The 20537-nt window shown below is 39.9% G+C and overlaps 1 protein-coding gene and 1 pseudogene across 11 annotated transcripts in view; both read right to left on the bottom strand.

Moving 5' to 3' along the window:
- Window positions 1–20537, bottom strand: part of UNC80 (unc-80 subunit of NALCN channel complex) — a 231389-nt gene that overhangs the window by 182100 nt on the left and 28752 nt on the right. For all 11 annotated transcript variants that reach the window (XR_001888651.1, XM_017889402.1, XM_017889408.1 and 8 more), the window contains exons 8-10: window positions 3553–3814; window positions 2317–2451; window positions 341–557 (exon numbers count right to left, since the gene is read on the bottom strand). Coding sequence is in view for 10 of the 11 variants with exons in the window: in XM_017889402.1 (XP_017744891.1) it covers window positions 341–557; window positions 2317–2451; window positions 3553–3814 (614 nt within the window). In the remaining variant the exon portion in view is untranslated. The remainder of the gene's footprint in view (window positions 1–340; window positions 558–2316; window positions 2452–3552; window positions 3815–20537) is intronic.
- On the bottom strand, window positions 7479–8282 carry LOC108540329 (zinc finger protein SNAI1 pseudogene; annotated as a pseudogene).

Here is a 20537-nt window from a genome sequence, read left to right as displayed (position 1 = left end):
AAAAAAAAAAATCCAAGTTTAATAAACATCTGCTGTCTAGATTCACAATGGAAATCAATGCACAGAGCACCCTAAGGCCATGTTTCTTTGTCTAGAATGATATAAGAAATAAGATTGTTACCTGTCTAATTTCACAGAACTCTTGCATAATTACTTCAATTATCTGGATTTATTTGGCTGTGAAAACACAGCATTATTTTGGTACTGGAGAACCTGCATTTGAGCCCCAAATTTCTTGGCTGAACTGTTCAAGAAAGATTCAAATTTGCCCAGGAGCCCTAGATCCAGTTCTAAATAGGCCACTTAAACTCTGCCCTATTTTGGAAGGCCTCGTGGTCACCTAAAATGGTGGTTTGCCAGCCTCCTTTCTCAATTCCTCGCCTGTCTTCTCCCAGCCCAGAGAAACTTCCAAAGGAGAATGCGCTGCGCGTGGGGGACACATCCAGGTGGTCCTCGTGAAGCAAGAATGGCACTCCCATTCTCCGTGGCCTCCTCTTGCCTGTGTGGTGGAATGGAATGGAGCCTTTCCTCTCTCGGTCTTCTTTGCGGCTCTTGAACTACAGTGATGAAAGGTGTAGAATTAGGGACAGGGCAAAGAAAACGTTACAATCTGCTTCCCAAGGGGCTCCATGATCTGCAATAAAATATAAGAAATGTTCCAGGAAGAGGAGACCCAGAAAGTCACTGAATATCATCCAATAGAAATTGGAGAAATTTCACATTAAAAGAGTGAAAGAAACCAGGTAAAAGGTCACTTATTCCATGGGTCTTTCTCCTGGGTTGGGTTAGACTAGTGGTTTGCAAAGTGTGGTCCCTGGACCAGCAGCATCAGCATCACTTGGGAACTTATTAGAAATGCAAATTCTCAGACATATTGTATCAGACCCTCAGCAGCTGAGGTCCAGCAATGTGTGTTTTAACAGGCCTGGTAGGTAATTCTGATGCACACTAAAGTTTGCAAATCACACGGTTAGAGTCACTACTTGAACCAGCCTGTATTTTTCTGTTCCATTTTTCATGATAGTGATCCATTGTTCCAGTTAGCCAACTTTAAATGTGTGCCACTGTTCGTAATTTCTCCTCATTTTGCAGGTAAGAAATTGACCCTTAGAAATTTTAGGTAGTTTGCCCAAGATTGAGTCCAAACTCAAAAGTAGGTCTTCTAGTTAAATACTTCATATTTTTCTGCCATTACTCTGCCTCTCTTTTTTGTAAGTATATGGAGATAAACAGCAAATAATATGTGTAGACCTATGTATATGTGTATATATAGTGGTTTGCTTTCTCTTTTCCAAAACTGTTAGTTTAATAACAGAAACTAACTAATAAAGAGTCAAAGAAGATACAGACCATACATTGCCACAAACTCATTATTCCTACCAAACAAGTTCAAAACCAAGTGCAACTAAAAGTTTAGAACTGCTAGGGAAGCTTTTAAAATATAACAATTCCTTAGCCTACCTTCAGCAATTCTGGCTTAATTGGTCTGGGATTGAGCCTGAAGATTTTTTAAAGCTCCTTAAAAATTATCATATGCAGCCAGTAATGAAAACTACTTTTTCCTTTCAAATAATCAATGTTTTAAGAAAATTGATGGCCGTTGTCTTTCGTTGCATCATTAACAAAGGCAGGAAACTGCTTACTTAGCAACACTTTCAGCTCATAATAGGTCAATATCGTGTTATTTGTTCTTTGTCGGCATAATTAAAGTAACAGTTTTGGAAAAGAGAAAGCAAACCACTATATATACACATATACATAGGTCTACACATATTATTTTCTGTTTATCTCAGTATACTTACAAAAAAGAGGCAGAGTAATGGCAGAAAAATATGAAGTATTTAACTAGAAGACCTACTTTTGAGTTTGGACTCAATCTTGGGCAAGCTACCTAAAATTTCTAAGGGTCAATTTCTTACCTGCAAATGAAGAGAATAAGGATGTCATTGGATTAAATGAGAACTATTTATATAAAGTGCTTGATAAAAATGAGTTGAACCATACAAATGAAAGTTACCATCAATGTTACCACAATTATTTCCACCACCACACTGCTTTACACTGCTTTATGCATATGATCAGGATTGAGCTTCACGACAACCCTGTGGAGCATTTAGAATAGGAAGTTCACTCATACACACAGAGGGACTTGCACAGGGGTATGCTGCAAGTCAGTGTTACATCTAGGAGCTGACTTCGGTTCCTAAGGTCCCTTTCCCACCCCACTCCATACCGCAGTATGATCAGAAACATCTCATGTCCCACTGACATTTTTTATTTACCAAAATATCAAAGAGCATAAGCATTTCTACTCACCTTTTTAAAAATATTCATGCCCAGGTCTGAAGAAAGATCTGGGACTGCAGACCTACGCAGATTGGTCAGTGAAACCTTGGAAAAGGCCTCAGAGCTAAGAGATTTTTCCTCCTCATTACACTTCATGGTGAGATCCTTAATAAAGGAAGACAATGATCAAGGACTTAGGACTTTACATCCAAATACTTGTCTTATTGAAATGTCACATTTTTAATAGGGATGCGCTACTGCTTTGATACCTTTGAACAATTGAACTTGTATGTCTGGACTTCTGGAATCCAAATTCTGCTAGTGAGAATATGTATTTCATATTAATTGTAATTCCTGTTTGGAGTTTTCGGCAGTGAGGTCATGTAGCCCCAGATCTAGAATGCTAAGAAAATAGAGAGAAGATGGATCTCTCTCTCTCTCTCTTTTTTTTTTTTTATAATTAAAAAGAGTGTTTTTTTTCCATTGAATGATTCAGTAAAGCAGATATCCACCTAGGCAGAATATCTACTACTAAACAGATTGTATTTCTTTTTAACTCTGCTATTGCTCACGTTTGTTTTCAGAAATATGCAGAAACAAATTTCAGACTCAGCCAATTCACATTTAAGTAAATCCAAACAACTGGGACACACTACAAGTCACATTTTTCTCTATATTTTCAACACCTGGTGTTGATGAGAAAGAGGGCAAGAACAAGTGTTCAAGCTGATAGTAGGTCATTCATTTATCAAAAAGCAATTGTCATGAAGATCTCACCATATCAGTACACATTCAGTTTACTTCTCCAAACATTTATAATAAATAGCAAGACTATCAAAATGCAGTATTCCTAATGATGACATTAAGACACTAAAAAATGTTGAGTTATGCAAAAGAGGTTACATCATGTTTAGTAAAATCCTATGTCACAGATTTTATGATATTGGTAATCAACAGATTAAATGTCAGAACTCTGTTAATTACTACTTTGATTATTCATTAGACCCAATTTTCCACTATTCTAGATAAACAAAGACTTATACTAAATTAGCATGTGTAAGAGGTGCACTTCTTCAAATGATTAAGTGCTAAAGGGCAGCAAAGGGTCAAGCATGCAAGATGGAAGGGAAAAGATAATAGCAACAGTGTAACCCACCAACCAAAAAGTCAGCACTAGAGTACATAAGAGCTGGATGCACAGAGAAAAAAGGAATCCATTATGGCAAAGTTGCTGGTTTGAATGACAACGAACTGAGTTTTTCTTACTTGTGTTTTGTGGGTGTTCACTAGTGAGGGAGCTGCCGCCACCATGGAGCTACTCCTGGGTCTGGGCAGGAGAGGAATATCTGGCTCTGGAGGCTTTTCTGGCTTCTCTTCCAACATATGTCGCAGCCTTTGTAGATAGTACATCAGAGACCACTGAGTGCCTTCCTCAGACCAATGGGGCTGAAGTAGGCAGCGCAGAACAGCAACGTCAAAGTAGGTGGCATAGCGGGACCTTTGGCATGGAGGTATCACAAGAGAGGCCCTGTTCCCAATGGCAGAAAGAAGATAATTATACTGGCAATCAAGCTTTCAGAGGGGCAGCACAGCATGGCTTATAGCTCTACTTTTCTCATTTGTTTAGTTATTCATTTACTTGTTTCTTATGTGGTTTACTCTAATATCCTTCCAACTGGTCTCTCTCATTCCATTTTCACTAAACATCTCCTGAGAGTAGAGATATTGAGAGAATTTTGAAGGATGGATAGGAATTAGCCAGGCAAAGTTGAGGTTTGGGCAGGAGGGAGGATTGGCATTTCTGTCAGAGGGAACATTGCTTACAAAGGGATGAATTTTTAAAATCATGAGTTTGATTACCTAAGTAATTGGTGAGTAATCTGGGTGATGGACAATGATGAGAGGGAGAGCTATAGAAATAGATGAGGTTCAGATTACAATGCTTCCTTTATGCTAAGATCAGGTATGACTTTTACCCCGATAGAAATAGAAATGATATTTGCCTTGCCTATTTCATTGAGCTATTTTAATTTCAGTTTTGAAAATACTACGTAAAATAACTAAAGAAAAGCTACAAAATGATAAGAAACAGAAGTTTTTCTATGAAGAAAATAAATAAAATAATTTTGAGAATTCTAAAGTTATATATCCTTGCAAGAGAGCAAGACTAATTTTTTAAAAATCTCAAGTTCCTGGGATTCTATTATTCAATTTAAACACATAATATATTCACTACCTAGTGTTCAATTTAATTCTACTACAGAGTAGTTTTAAGAAATTACTCAGATTAATACATCATCCTATGTATCTTAGGTGCAACAAATTGAAAATTTGTGTCCCAAAAAATTCAGATTTAAAGGTAAGTTTAACTTCCTCACCTTGAAGAACATATGGTCTGGTGAGAAAGACAGGAAATAAATAAGAAAATATAAACTTAGAACTTCTGGGATCCAAGATGGTATCCTAAATCTAAAATATAAACTTAAGTCCCAAGCAAAATTTCCTTCTGATTTAGGTGATGCAAAAGAGAGATGTTTGTACCCTCCCATAAACTAGCAAATGATGCTACCCAAACACAAAGTGCTCTCACAAAAGACGCAGCCACGGAGAGTGAGTAGGGATTTTCCTAAACTTCTTAGGCTCATATTTTTTTTAATTAAAAAGTCTACGGCTCACTAGTAGTTCAACAAAATAATTCCATAGGACACAGCTACTATTTTAACCTATTAACTAGAATAAAAACTATGGAGTAAGGACTTGGATGTTTGGTGAAACTTTTGTCTCACTTGATACGTTTGTTATGAGTCATTGATAAAATACATTTCTGACTGTGGGTTTCAGTAAAAGTTCAAAATACAAACCCAAACCATATCTGTGCCTTGCAAATTATTTTACAGCTTTTCCACTTCCCTATTGAAGCACATACCATACTTTATTATTGTTTTTCTCTTGTTAATAGCATTGTCTGATGGGTTGAGGTGCAATTGCCTACGTACACAATGGTTTTGAATTTCAAAGCTATCTTACAATTTAATATTCTTGAATATTTTGACAAGTAGGAAATAAATATAAATTGAAGTATAAACACAAGAGTGAATTGGCAGTTATATGAAAAGAAGCCTTCTACAATCCCTAAATTCCCATACGTGCTATGCCAGAGTTTATCCTTTTTCCAGAGACCTAGAATATTCTTTGGACATCAGTTTTGTGACAACTTTTAATCCATCATAAAGTCTCATAGAATCTCCTTCCAACCACTTCTCATCAGTTCCACAGACACCACCCTAATCCTAGCCACTAACATCTCTCTCTCATCAGGCTTAATACAATTACTTCCTACTAATCTACTAGCTTCTCCTCTTATTCCTCCACTCCCTGGCTCAAACCCTTTCAATACATTATTCAATCCCCTTAGAATAAAATGCAAGCTCCCTTACAGCAGTGAACCAGGCCTGAACAGTCTGGCTGGGTTTACCACTCCAAACTCATTCTCTGTTATGCTTGCCCTGGTGTGCCAGTTATTGATTTACTGCCTCTCAGCCCCAAATACATTTTTTGGTAAAAAGTCCTGTTTTAATATTTTCTCAAATTGTCCAGTATGCCACTTGTTTACTCCTGAGACCCTGAGTGCCACTTCTTTACTCCTGTGACCCAGTTTGAAGGAAACTAAAAACCTTTTCATTTCTACCCATTTCCAAAAGGCTTTCACTGCTCTTCCCTTCCCCACCCATCCTATTTCTCCTTAAAGATTCATGACACAACCCACTCCTCTCAGCCTATCATTTATACCTCAGATGATAGGATTTCTTTCCCCCCACCCCCATGCTATAATCTTGGATTTATAAACAAAAGACAAAGTATAGGGTTGGCTGGCTACCAGCTGGGTAATTTTAGGTCCTCAAGGCTTTGTGACAATCATTTGGTTTATTATAAGAGCCTGTGAAACTGTTGTTTTCTTGACTAGGCTGCTATGGTTAAGACAGTTATTACTAGTTCAACCAAATTATTTCCTCCCCACTGGAATAGCTGGCAGTTATACTTCACCCGTTACCCTCTGCCCCACACTTTAAAGTCCCCAAATGTTTCTAGTTAGTAAAATTAGATCAGGGAGTTCCATAAATTACTTCAAATCCCTAGAGCAGTGCTCCACACAAGATGACCATGAACCACGTTCATGAGAATCCTTCCTTCCAAGAAGGATACGAAGGAGGGAGGTTGTTAAAAATGCAGGCACCAGGTCTTGCCCAACTTCCTAAACCAGAATTTCGGAGGACATGGTCCTGGAATCTTTATTTTAAACAACATTCTCAGGTACTCTTTGAATACTTTTTTTAAAAAATACATAAATTGCTTTATTGGATATCAATAAACAGCACACATAACTATACAAAACATTTCCTTGATACAAAATGTGTGAAATATAAGTACCAATGCACCTTTAAAAATGTAAACATCTTCCTCCCAGGCCTACCTGTTGGGATCCCAAAATAGTTTTGGGAGATACATCGGGCAGACCAGAGCACCCCACTTAGGCCACTGACAAGTGACAACCATTACTCACAGTCCCTTTTGAGACATTGTTAAATTGCCTGGGAAACAGGTGCCAACCACGCCAAACAGGAAGCTGAAATGGCTGTCCGGGCTCAGGGCATCTCAGGCTCTAGACACGTCCTGGTGTCAGTCACCGCCTTCAAAGGCCCCGTGGCTGAAGCTGGGGGTGGATTATTGCATAGTCACACCTCGTGGAGGGTGGCCTGAGGAATCCTTCGAGGAGGGAGTGGGGAGGGTCCCCTGACTGGGGTGGATACTTCCCAGTCAGTCTGTCAGCTCTTGTCCTGTAGCTGAAACAGCTGCATCCAAACAGTTCTGAATACACAAACACATGCAGAAAAGCCAATTCAAGAATGCCCCCGAGCTGGGGCTGCCAGCTGCCCTCCCACCAGCCATCCACAGACATGGCCACGGGAAGGCCTCTTTCAGAGTCCACTGAGGGATCCAGGCAGAGGAAACAGAACCAGAAAATGGTTTTCATCAAAGTCTCGTGCGACTGATGCATCCAGAAATGGGGGCGCTCAACAGGGAATTCTGTGGCATGAGGACATGGTGTCCTCCTTCCTTCTGAAGCTTGGGGAGGTTGTTGGTTGGCGCGGGGTGGGGTGTCAGGTATGGAGAGGAAGTGGGAGCCTCTAGGGTCAGCAGGAGCCCCCTGAGCAGCCCGACTCTTGGTGCTTGTGGAGCAGGGCCATTCGGGAGAAGGTTCTAGTGCACGCCTGGCACTGATACTTCTTGATGTCCAAGTGGGTCTGGAGGTGGGCCCGCAGGTTGGAGCGGTCGGCGAAGGCACGGCTGCAGTGGGGACAGGAGAAGGGCTTCTCACCGGTGTGGGTCCGGACATGGCCCCGCAGCAGCCAGGGTCTGGAGAAGGCCTTCCCGCAGGTTCCGCAGACGAAGGGCAGCGTGTGGCTTCGGATGTGTCTCTTGAGGACACCCAGGCTGACGCATTCCTTATTGCAGTATTGGCAGTTGAAGGCTTTTTGAAACTGGGAATCCTTGGCCTCAGAGACCTGGGCCAGCTGCTTGGGCACTTGGCCCAAGCCTGGGGAGGTGGCATCGGCCTCCGCCTCCAAGGAAGAAGCTGAAGTGGAGGAGAAAGACGAAGGAGCCTGTGAGGGTGGGCTGGGGGACTGGGAGCCTTTCCCGCTGTCCTCATCTGACAGCGAGGTCAATTCTGCCACCTTGGGACTCCCCTGGGAGAGTCCCAGTTGGAGGGAGGCCCTGGAAGTTGGTTGGGCTTGGAGCGCCAGGAAAGCGTCCCAGATGAGTGCTGGCGGCGAAGCAGAGGGGTTAAGGATCTCCGAACGTGGGATGGCTGCCAGCAGGTGGGCCCGGTGGTAGGGCTGCTGGAAGGTAAACTCTGGATTAGAGTCCGGTAGTTCGCTGTAGTTAGGCTTCCGATCAGGGTCAGAGGGCCTCCTGACGAGGAAAGAGCGCGGCATGGTGGCCGAGGCACCGGGGTCGCTGAGTAGCACAGAAATAGTGCAGGCGACCCACTCGCTAAGCGGAGTTTTGGAGCAATGAGCGCAGCTGCCCCGCCAAGTCCCTTAAGTACTCCAGAGGCGAGCAGGGCGGAACCTTTCCGGCCACGCCTTTTTATCACTTTCGCGCCAATTGGAGGCGCGCCTCCGCCGAAGGCCACGCTCTGGGCCGGGCCTGGCTGGGCTCGCACCCGAGCAGCCCGTGCCCTCCTTAAATACTTTTTTTTTTTTTTCAGTGGCGCAGTCTCGGCTCACTACAACCTCCCCTTCCGGGTTCCAGCGATTCTCCTGCCTCAGTCTCCTGAGTAGCTGAGATTACAGGTGCCCGCTACCATGCCTAGCTAACTTTTGTATTTTTAGTAGAGATGAGGTTTCTCCATGTTGGCCAGGCTAGTCTCGAACTCCTGACTTCAGGTGACCCACCCGCCTCGGCCTCCCAAAGTGCTAGGATTACAGGCGTAAGGCACTGCGCCCCGCCTTGAATACTCTTAATAATCCTATAGGGAGGTGCTGTAACTGAGAAGATGTGCTGACGGTGTTGTCCCTGAGGGCAATAGATGACTAAATTGGTATCTTTCTCTATATACAGAATTTATTGACTGAAAGTAATTAACAATTGTACTGTTGAGTCCCATAAGCATTAACTATTTTCTAACAGGGCATGTTAGTTCAGCAAATGATGGGCTGCAGAACAGCAAGAATCCAACAACGTAAGGTTGTGATCAGAGAGTAGAAACGTATCCGTATCTTATGTAATCAAAATTTGTTAAGTAAAATCACATTTCAATTGCTTGATATTGAAAGATACTCCATTTGAAAATATCAATAAATTAATAAGACGTTTGGTAGCAAATATTTGAATACCTCGCTTTAAGGTGTTATTCAATCACTAGTTTATTTGACTTAATGTGTGAGCTGTGCTGCACTTAATATTCAATAAAAAGCAAGAACTATCAATAAATATTTTTATTTCATTTAAGACAGCATTATCAGGTACGATCAAAGTATCACCATCCAATAAAAGTCATTTTAATTAACCAGCAGACTAACATGTGAGAAATACATTTTCACAACTGGATAAAAATGACGTGAAGGAGGCCGGGCGAGGGGGCTGCTGCCTGTAATCCCAGCACTTTGGGAGGCCAAGGCAGGCAGATCACGAGGTCAGGAGATTGAGACCATCGTGGCTATCACGGTGAAACCCTGACTCTACTGAAAATACAAAAAATAGCCAGGCATGGTGGCAGGCACCTCTAGTCCCAGTTACTTGGGAGGCTGAGGCAGGAGAATGGTGTGAACCTGGGAGATGGAGCTTGCAGTGAGCTGAGATAGTGCCACTGCACTCCAGCCTGGGCAACAGAGCAAGACTCTGTCTCAAAAAAAAAAAAAAAAATTGACATGAGGGAAGCTTCTTAGATCATGTGATAGAAAAGTTCTTTTCAACTCTAATATTCTCTGAATCTAAAAGTTATTTCCTGGAAAAAAATTTAAAATGAAAATGTTATAAAAGAATATGAACACAACTTTTCTTCTAAATGATATATGTAAAATAATGAAGAAAAGCACATATATAAAAGTTAATAATGTTTATAGCTACCTGATGGCTCATGGATGATTTTCACTTATTTTAAAATATTTTATATATTTACATTTTTTTCTGTAATTGATTCTATACAAAAATTACATGCATAGAATAAACAACATATTATGACAGAAAAGAATTTCAAAACTGGCAAGAATTTCTTTAGTCTATTTTCCAAGCAACTATGGCTTTGGAAAGTCAAGTTACGGTTAATTAGGGTTGAGATCTGATAGCAGAAAGTATTGAAGGCAGATAAGCACTTGGGAAATACCAATCTATGGAAGCAAAGAACTGTCAGTCTTGACTCTATGCAGTATTTACTGAAGGATAAATTAACTCTCTGCATATAGTAATTAAAGATGAAATCTAACCTTAATTTAAAAACTAGCTACCTGTTTACTTATTGTAGAGTGCAGAGAAGACTGATGTGTAGTTCATTCAAGTTCAGAGCAAAAGAGATAATGAATTGTATTTGATACAAGCAGACAGCTTTTGTTACTAGGATATTTGCATTGCTTTGTTATTAAAGTTCTCTTCTTTACTGATCAATACATGAGCTCTTCCAATAAAGACACATTAACATTTGTATTTTCTGAAAGTTCTACTTTGTGCATCGTTTCCATGGCAACCAACCACTACAGCTGGGCAGAGAGAAAAAACCTAACTCATTTTTCCAAAGTGCCACTGATTCATGTCTAATTAACACACATGAGTGTATGTTGCTGTGGGTGACTATGCACATATATGTGTCAGGGAGTGCATATATATATATATATAGTGCTTGAGTGTAGACATATCAGAGAATAAGAAAAAAATGTTCACAAATAGTAGTCTTAAACATAGCTGGCTTTGTTTTTACTGGCAAATCAGAATGGAACCATTAACACTTGATTTTGACAGAGAAAAGAAACATCATTTACTGTCTATATGTCTATATTTCTAAATTTCTATGCTTACTATGGATGAGAAAAATTATGTAAGAAATATTAGCTAATGAATACTTTTATGACCTCAGGATTTTACACTGATCTTGGTTTTTATATGTTTGAAAGTCAGACAGAGGCATAGTGTTTGAAGTAAAAGATTACTTACTCTTATTTGAAATTAAGTTAAACTTTTTGGAATTTGTATAAAATACAATTAGTGGAGGAGGAATGCTCAAGAATCGAAGTGAAAAAAATACGTACAGAAATAGCCATAAACATTTTAATATATTAAATGATGGTGACATTATCATTATTATAGCCAGCCTCCAACATAGCGCCCAGTGATCCCTGCCTCCTGGTATTCACATTTTAGTGTGGTCCCCTCCCACACTGCACTAAAGTTAGTTGGTGTGATCCAAAGAGTGTAGCAGAAGTGATGGCATGCCATTTCAGAGATTAGGTTATAAAAGATTAGGTTATAGAAGATGAGGTTATGAAAGATTAGGTTATAAAAGCGTCCATTTTGGATGCTCCCTTTCTTTCTTGAATAATTTGTTTTGGGGAAACCAGCTTCTATGTTACGAGCAGCCCTATGGAGAGACACAGATTGTGAGGAATTATGTCCTCTGGCCAACGGCCGTCTGAGTGAGCTTGAAAGCAAAGCCTCCAAACCAGTCAAGCCTTCAGATTCTGCAGGCCTGGCCAACAGCTTGAGAGACTCTGCGCCACAATCACTCAACTAAGCTGTTTCAGCATTCATGATCCTCAGAAACTATGCAAAAAAATAAATGTCCTTTGTTTTAAACTGCTAGGATTTGGGATAATTTGTTATATAGAAATTGACAACTAATACAGATTTTGGAACCGAGATAAAACCCTAATTTTGAAAATGGTTTCTTAACAAGAAGTAAGGGGTGTACTACTGGGAAATGGAGAAGGAGAATCCTTGTTATGTATTAACAGAAAGTTGCTTAGCTGTGATGTGGAAAGTTAAAAAATAAGTGCCTAACCAACTGGGTGATCTAACAAAGGAGACTTCCAAATAAAGTGTTGAAGGTGCCTTCTAATTTCTTCTTGCTGCTTATAGTAAGTTGAGGGAGAAAAGTTATGAACTAAAGGAAGAACTGTTAAAGACTAATGAGCTGGAACTTGATTTTGAAAAATCTCAGCTTCTCCAGATGGCAAATAATGCTATAATTAAATGGCTTCCAATAAAATATCAGATATAAAGAACTTTTGGAAAAATGTGGTCTAAAGATGAAGCCAAGGGTGGGAGTTGTACAGTCGTTTCTTAAGGCTTCAGAATGATCCTAGACCATACCCAAGAATGCCGTTCCATTAGATCAAAGGCCCTCTCAGAGCTTGCAGTGAGCCAAGACCGCGCCACTGCACTCCAGCCTGGGCGACAGAGCCAGACTCCGTCTCAAAAAAAAAAAAAAAAAAGCCCTCTAAATTAAACGTTAAGAGTGTGATTCAAATCCAAATAGTTATCACTTCTTTTACATATATATCATACATATGTAACTTTTAAGAAACTTAAGTGCCCTGAAGTTTCTTAGAGGTTCAACAGAAGCACAAAATAGAAATGAGATTATCTCAAAGAGAATTGTAGATGTGGATTTTTTCCATTCTAGTGGACTGTAAAAATATTCACAGTGAACCCACAACGTTTTTTTTTTGTTTTTTTTTTTATACTTTAAGTTCTAGGGTACATGTGCATAATGTGCAGGTTTGTTACATATGTATACTTGTGCCATGTTGGTGTGCTGCACCCATCAACTCGTCTGCACCCATCAATTCATCATTTATATCAGGTATAACTCCCAATGCAATCTCTCCCCCCTCCCCCCTCCCCATGATAGGCCCCGGTGTGTGATGTTCCCCTTCCCGAGTCCAAGTGATCTCATTGTTCAGTTCCCACCTATGAGTGAGAACATGCGGTGTTTGGTTTTCTGTTCTTGTGATAGTTTGCTAAGAATGATGGTTTCCAGCTGCATCCATGTCCCTACAAAGGATGCAAACTCATCCTTTTTTATGGCTGCATAGTATTAAAAATAATTATATCAGCAAAAACACTTCCAGAGACAGTACAAGAGGAAAAAAGAGGCTATTAGACTCCCAAAACTTTACTGGCAGGAAGCAAGCTGAGGAAACTACTCAGGTGTAAACACATGCTATCTTTTTTGAAAAAGGAAAGCTGATTTGGAGGATAGAATTAATAGCCCAGAGGGTGGAGCCAAGAGCCATGGGCAAGAATAGCACTGAGTTTTAATCAAGGACCTTCCAACATTTTTCCACCTTAATTTCAAAGCTAATAAGGACCAGTGTCTCTCATTTTCTCTCTTTGAATAGACATGTTCAGAGCAGGTATCCTATGCCTATTTTACCATTGTATATTGGGCGTGTTTGGTGCAGATAACTGTATCTCCTTAGTCCACAAGTATTTTAAATCACTTTGGTAACATCTCATAGGTAATAGATGAGTAGGAAGTAATGATTAATGTAGAAATACTTGTTTGGAAGCAGTTGTAGAAATCTAAGTAAAGGCTGGGTATGGCGGCTCACATCTGTAATCCCAGCACTGTGAAAGGCTGAGACAGGAGGATCACTTGAGGCCAGGAGTTCAAGACCAGTCTGGGCAACATAGAAAGACCATGTTTCTACAAAAAAAAATGTTTTTAAAAATAGTGGGACTTGGTGGTGCACATTATCTACTTGGGAGGCTGTGGCAGGAGGATTGTTTAAGCCTAGGAGTCTGAGGTTACAGTGAGCTATGATCATGCCATTGCACTCCAGTCTGAGTGACAGAGTGAGACCCTATCCCTAAAAAGTTAAATGAAAAAAAGAAATCCAAGTAAGACATGATAAGGATATGAACTAAGCCAGTGACTATGAGGTTGGAGAAAAAAAGATTTGACAGACATTAAGAAGGCAGAATGTAAAGGACTTGGTGTGGAGTGAACCTCACATTTTTTACTAGAATATCTAGGCCAATAGTGGTGGCATATACTGACATAGAAATAAATGAGTATATGAATATTTAAATAATACAATAAATGTAAAGACTTTAGCACAATTTTACACACATAGATATCCAAAAAGGTAGTTCTTATTGTTATTCTCTTAGTCTGTGTCCTAAGTAACTACCTTTCCCCAAATCTGATTTAATTATGTCACTGATAACTTTGTTGTCATCAAATAAAATGAAACCCTTGTGGAGGTGGTGGTGGTCATAATGCTTACTTTTAAATCAGTGGAAGGCTAATATGGGAAGAGTTTGTACATCTTCAAAAGCACTGTGTAGCCAGATTTTAGGAGAGACACGCTTGATTCCCATCTGATGGTGTTCACACCCTTTATCATCTTCTCTTGAGTGCAGGCAGGACCTGTGACTTATTTATGACCAATAAAATATGGAAAAGGCAAAGGGATGTTACTCCCATAATTAGGTTACCTTATATGACAAAGGTAATGAGACATCACTCCTGTGGTTATGTCATATTATAAACACTGTATTAGCAGACTGGAATTAAAGAGGATTTCTCTCCCTCGCTGGTTTTCAACAAATCAGCTGCCATATTTTGAGTTAGCTTATGAAGAGGGCCACATGGAAAATAACCATGGGCAGGCTTCAGAAACTAAGACCAGTCACCAGCCAATATCCAGCAAGAAAATAAGGATCTTAGTCCTAGAACTGCAAGGAAATGAATTCTGTCAACAACCAGAGAGAAACCATAAGTGGATATTTCCCCAGTTAAGCTTGTGAGGCAACTGCAGTCCATGCCAACACCTTGAAGCAGAGAACCCAACTAAGTTGGGCCTGGGTTTTTTCCTACAATTGAAAGATAATAAATGTGTGCAGTTTCATTTACTAAGCTTGTTGTAATTTGTTACACAGCAGTAAAAACAAATGCAAAAATCATAGAAACTACAGAAAAGCAAATTTTGGTCACCTATAAGAACATTCCACTAAATAGAGCTACCTAAAAATAAAACAAGCTTCATAAGGGAGCACTAAGTTGATCATTGCTTAAAGTTGTTAGTACATCAGCTAAGTTATAGGAGACTGGATTGGCTATCCTCACAGAGTTCCTTTCCTATTACTTCTAATATTTTTGACTTTCAAATTTTTGTTTTAAGCTGATGGATAATATTACATATTTATGAAGTACAATGTGATGTTTTAATATATGTTTATATTGTGGCATGATTAACTCAAACTAAGTTACAGATTCATCATCATCTCACATATGATTTTGTGGTAAAAATATTTAAAACCTGCTCTTTCAGTAACTTTGAAATACACAATGCTTTATTGTTTATTATAGTCACCACTCTGTGCACCAGATCACTAAAGCTTCTTCTTCTCATCTAACTGAAATTTTATACCCTTTGATCAACATCTCCCTTTCCCCACCCATCCCTCCTCCCAGCTTCTGAAACTACCATTCTACTCTACTTCTGTGAGTTCAACACTTTTTAAGATTTCATGTATAATTTTAAATGCTTATCACCATGGACCTGGGACAGTGAATCAGTGGATAAATACAAACAACCCTGTTTATACAACCAAAATTGATATCAAAGTTGCATATTCTCTACCAGCAGAAGATTATTCAACTGGGCCACTTGCTTTTAAGATCCAAAGAAAGACACAAAGACATATACATTATTTATATATTATTTTTTAAAGTATAAGATAGTAGTAATTTGGTTAAAAATTGTGTTAATATGACTGTGCTTTCAACAATTCTAAGAAATCTTTCAAAAACAATGTACCCATGTAGCCTGATTCCAGTGCCAGTTGGAGGTAGATCATTTAAAATTATCAAAGCCAGATACTAGGAGGAAATATCTGTGAAACCTTTTTTTTTTTTTTTTTTTTTTTTTGATAAAGGACCGGTATCCAGAATATACAAAACATTCTTAAAATTTAATAATAAGACAACTCAGTTAAAAGGGGCAAAATATTTGAATAGACATTTCATCAAAGAAGATATTCAAATAGCTAATAATCACATGAAAATATATTTATCATTACTCATTAGGGAAAAGTAAATTAAAACCACAATTGGATCCCACTTCATAATCACTACAATGGCTATAATAAGAAAGATAGACAATAACAAGTGTTTTTGAGGATATAAAGGAATACACCCTCATATATCGCTAGAGGGAATGTAAAATGGTACAGCCATTTTGGAAAACAGGTTGGTAATTTCTTAAAAAATTAAACCTGAATGTGCCATGCACCCCGCCAACTCTACTCATAGGTATCTACCAACGGAATTGAACACCTATGTCCACGGAAAAATTCATAAGTGCTCACTTTTAGCAGCATCATTCATAACAGATAAAAAGTGGATATAACCCAAATATCTATCGACAGATGAGTGGATAAAAAATAAGATAGATCCATAAAATATAATATTATTTAAAAACAATATGGGCCAAAATGACTGACTAGAAGCCGTGGTGCTCAGAGGCTCCCATTGAAAAAAAACCGTAATAAGCGTGTGAATCCTTCACTGGAAACCAAGGTATCCAGGCTCTCTCATCAAAATTGACTAGAAGGTTGGCATCACTCATGGAAAGAAGGAAGAACAGTGTGGTGCAGCAGCCCACCTGAGAGCCACATGGGGAAGTTCCAGAACTCCCTCCCCGCACCCAAGGGAGGCGGTGAGTGAACTTGCTACCCAGCCAGGGAGACAGTGCTTTTTCCGTGTAACTGTGTAACACACGGATCTGAAGATCCCATTCACGAACCCATGCCACTGGGGCCTGAGCGTCCTAACCCCAGAACACTCAGATACAGCCTCTCAGCTGGAATCTGCTTAAGTCTATGGAACTCCTGGGGAGAGGGGCAACCAGCACAGCTGTGGCAGCCTGCTGTCTAAGCCATTTGAGTTCCTTGCAGGAGGGGCAGCAGCCAGCACTTGGACTTGCAAATGCCTAACACACTAAGCTGCCTGAGCAGGGAAAGGGAGGCACCCATTTCTGTAGCTCCAGGCTGTGCTTTTTCCCTGCTGCAGCCAGGGTGGCTGGACGGCTTGGTCCCAAGACTTGTCCCCATAGCCTAACACACTGGCTGTGGCAGTCTGCAGCCAAGAGTGCCTCTTCAGAGGCACTAAACCTGACCCATCCATCCTCATTGGGTGGGGGTTCCCTGCAGGATCTCCAATAATTCTAGACAGAGGCTCAAGGACAGAATTCAGATCTCCCTAGGCAGAAAAGCCCCTAGGGGGAGTGGTGGCCACAGTCTCTGTGGACCAGCAGATTTAGCCTCTCCTCCTGGTAGTTCTGAGAAATCTGGGAATTCCAGAAGAGTGAGTTTCTCCCCAGTGAAACACACCCTCTCCACCAAGGGACAAAGTCCTTTGTTAAAGAGGTCCTGCACCCTGTGCCATCCAACTGGGTGGGATCCTCCAACAGGATTTTCAGACATCCTGTACAGGAGCGATCCTATTGGCATCATGTTGGTACCCCTTGAGGTCAGAGGTCCCAGAAGAAGAAGCAGGCACCCATCTTTGCTGCTCTCTAGGCTCTTTGAATGACATTTCCAGGCACGGGAGCAAATCAGATGAACAGAGCCTGAAGTGAACCCCCAGCAAACTGCAGCAGCCCTACAGAAGAGGGACGGGAACGGACTATTGAAGAAGAAAAAGAAACAAGCAGAAAGCAACAACAGCATCAACAAGAACAACAACAAAAACCCCATCCAAGGGTCAGCAGCCTCAAAGACGGAAACTAGACAAACTCACGAAGATGAGAAAGAATCAACCAAAAAATGCTGAAAACCCAAAAAGCCAGAGTGCCTCTTCTCCTCCAAATGATCACAACATCTCTCCATCAAGGGCACAGAACTGGATGGAGGATCAAATGGTTGAATTGACAGAAGTAGGCTTCAGAAGATGGGTAATAAAAAAATACACTGAGCTAAAGGAGCATGTTCTAATGCAATGCAAAGAAGCAAAGAACCTTGATAAAAGGTTGGAGGAATTGCTAACTTCCTCCAACTTCCTCCAACTAAAGAATAACCACTTTAGAGAGGAACACAAACAACCTGATAGAACTCAAAAACACAAAATGAGAACCTCATGAAGCACACACAAGTATCAACAGCCGAATCGACAAAGTGGAAGAAATGATATCAGAGTTTGAAGACTACCTTACTGAAATAAGACATGCAGACAAGAATAGAGAAAAAAGAATGAAAAGGAATGAACAAAGCCTCCAAGAAATGCGAGACTTCATAAAAAGACTGAACTTAATGATTGATTGGAGTACCAGAAGGAGATGGGGAGAATGGAAACAAGCTGGAAAACATACTTTGGGATACTATCCAGGAGAACTTCCCCAACCTAGCAAGAGAGGCCAACATGCAAATTCAGGAAATGCAGAGAACACCATTAAGATCTTCCATGAGAAGATCAACCCCAAGACACATCATCAGATACCCCAAGGTCAAAATGAAGGAAAAACTGTTGAGGGCAGCCAGAGAGAAAGGCCAGTTCACCTACAAAGGGAGGCCCATCAGACTAACAGCAGACCTCTCAGTAGAAACCCTATAAGACAGAAGAGATCGGGGCAAATACTCGACATTCTTAAAAGAATTTTCAACCCCAAATTTCATATCCAGACAAACTAAGCATAATAAGCGAAGAAGAAATAAAATCTTTTCCAGACAAGCAAATGCTGAGGGATTTAGTTACCACCAGGCCTGACCTGCAAGAGCTCCTGAGAGAAGCACTAAATATGGAAAGGAAAAACCGGTACCAGCCACTGAAAAAACACACCAAAATATAAAAATCAATGACACTACAAAGAAACTGCATCAACTAATGTGCAAAATAAACAAGTACCATCACGATCACAAGATCAAATTCACACATAACAATACGAACCTTAAATGTAAATGGGCTATATGCCCCAATTAAAAGACACAGACTGGCAAATTGGATAAGAAGTCAAGACCCACATCTGTGTTGTATTCAAGAGACCCATCCCACATACAAGACACACATAGGCTCAAAATACAGGGTTGGAGGAAAATTTACTAAGCAAATGGAAAGTAAAAAATAAATAAATAAATAAAAATTAAAAAAAAAAAAAGCAGGAGTTGGCCAGGCATGGTGGATCACACCTGTAATCCCAGCACTTTGGGAGGTCAAGGTGGGCAGATCACAAGGTTTGGAGTTCAAGACCAGCCTGGCCAACATGGTGAAACCCCGTCTCTACTAAAAATACAAAAATTAGTCAGGCATGGTTGGGGGCACCTGTAATCACAGCTACTTGGGAGGCTGAGGCAGGAGAATTGCTTGAATCCAAAAGTCAGAGATTGCAGTGAGCCGAGATTATGCCACCGCACTCCAGCCTGGACAACAGAGGAAGATTCTGTCAAAGAAAGAAAAAAAAAAGCAGGGGTTGCAATCCTAATCTCTGACAAAACAGACTTTAAACCAACAAAGGTCAACAAAGCCAAAGAAGGGCATTACATAATGGTAAAAGGAACAATTCAACAGGTAGAGCTATTTTAAATACATATGCACCCAATACAGGAGCACCCCAGATTCATAAAACAAGTTCTTAGAGACTTACAAAGAGACTTAGACTCCCAAACAATAACAGTGGGAGACTTTAACACCCCAATGTCAGTATTAGACAGATCAATGAGATAGAAAATTAACAAGGATATTCAGGGCTTGAACTAAACTCTAAATCAAGTGGACCTAGTAGACGTCTACGGAACTCTCTACCCCAAATCAACAGAATATACATTCTTCTCAGTGCCACATGGCACTCATTCTAAAATCAACTACATAATTAGAAGTAAAATACTCCCCAGCAAATGCAATAGAAATGAAATCATAACAAACAGTCTCACAGACCACAGTGTAATCAAATTAGGAATTGGGATTAAGAAACTCACTCACAACCACATGATTTCATGAAAACTGAACATTGAAAATTGCTCCTGAATGACTCCTGGGTAAATAATGAAATTAAGGCAGAAATCAAGAAGTTATTTGAAACCAATGAGAACAAAGAGACAACGTACCAGAATCTCTGGGACACAGCTAAAGCAGTGTTAAGAGGGAAATTTATAGCACTAAATATCCACTTCAGAAAGCTAAAAAGATCTCAAATCGACATGCTAACATCACAATTAAAAGAGCTAGAAAGGCAAGAACAAACTAATCCAAAAGCTAGCAGAAGACAAGAAATAACTAAGATCAGGGAAGAACTGAAGGAGATAAGGACATGAAAAACTCTCCAAAAGAAATTGATAAATCCAGGAGCTTTTTTTTTTTAATTAACAAAACAAATAGATCACTAACTAGACTAATAAAGAAGAAGAGAGATAAGAATCAAATAGACACAGTAAAAAATGATAAAGGGGATATCACCAATGACCCCACAGAAATGCAAACTACCATCAGAGAATACTGTAAACACATCTATGCAAATAAATTAGAAAATACAGAAGAAAGGGATAAATTCCTGGATGCATATACCCTACCAAGACTAAACCAGGAAGAAGCTGAATCCCTGAATAGGCCAATAACAATCTCTGAAATTGAGGCAGTAATTAATAGCCTACCAACCAAAAAAAGCCCAGGACCAGATGGATTCACAGCTGAATTCTGCCAGAAATACAAAGAAGAGCTGGTACCATTCTTTCTGAAATTATTCCAAACAATTAAAAAG

This window comes from Rhinopithecus bieti, unplaced genomic scaffold (genome assembly GCF_001698545.2).
Source record: "Rhinopithecus bieti isolate Rb0 unplaced genomic scaffold, ASM169854v2 scaffold_17939, whole genome shotgun sequence".
NCBI classification, from domain to species: Eukaryota; Metazoa; Chordata; class Mammalia; order Primates; family Cercopithecidae; genus Rhinopithecus; species Rhinopithecus bieti.
This window is presented reverse-complemented; position numbering and strand designations above follow the sequence as displayed.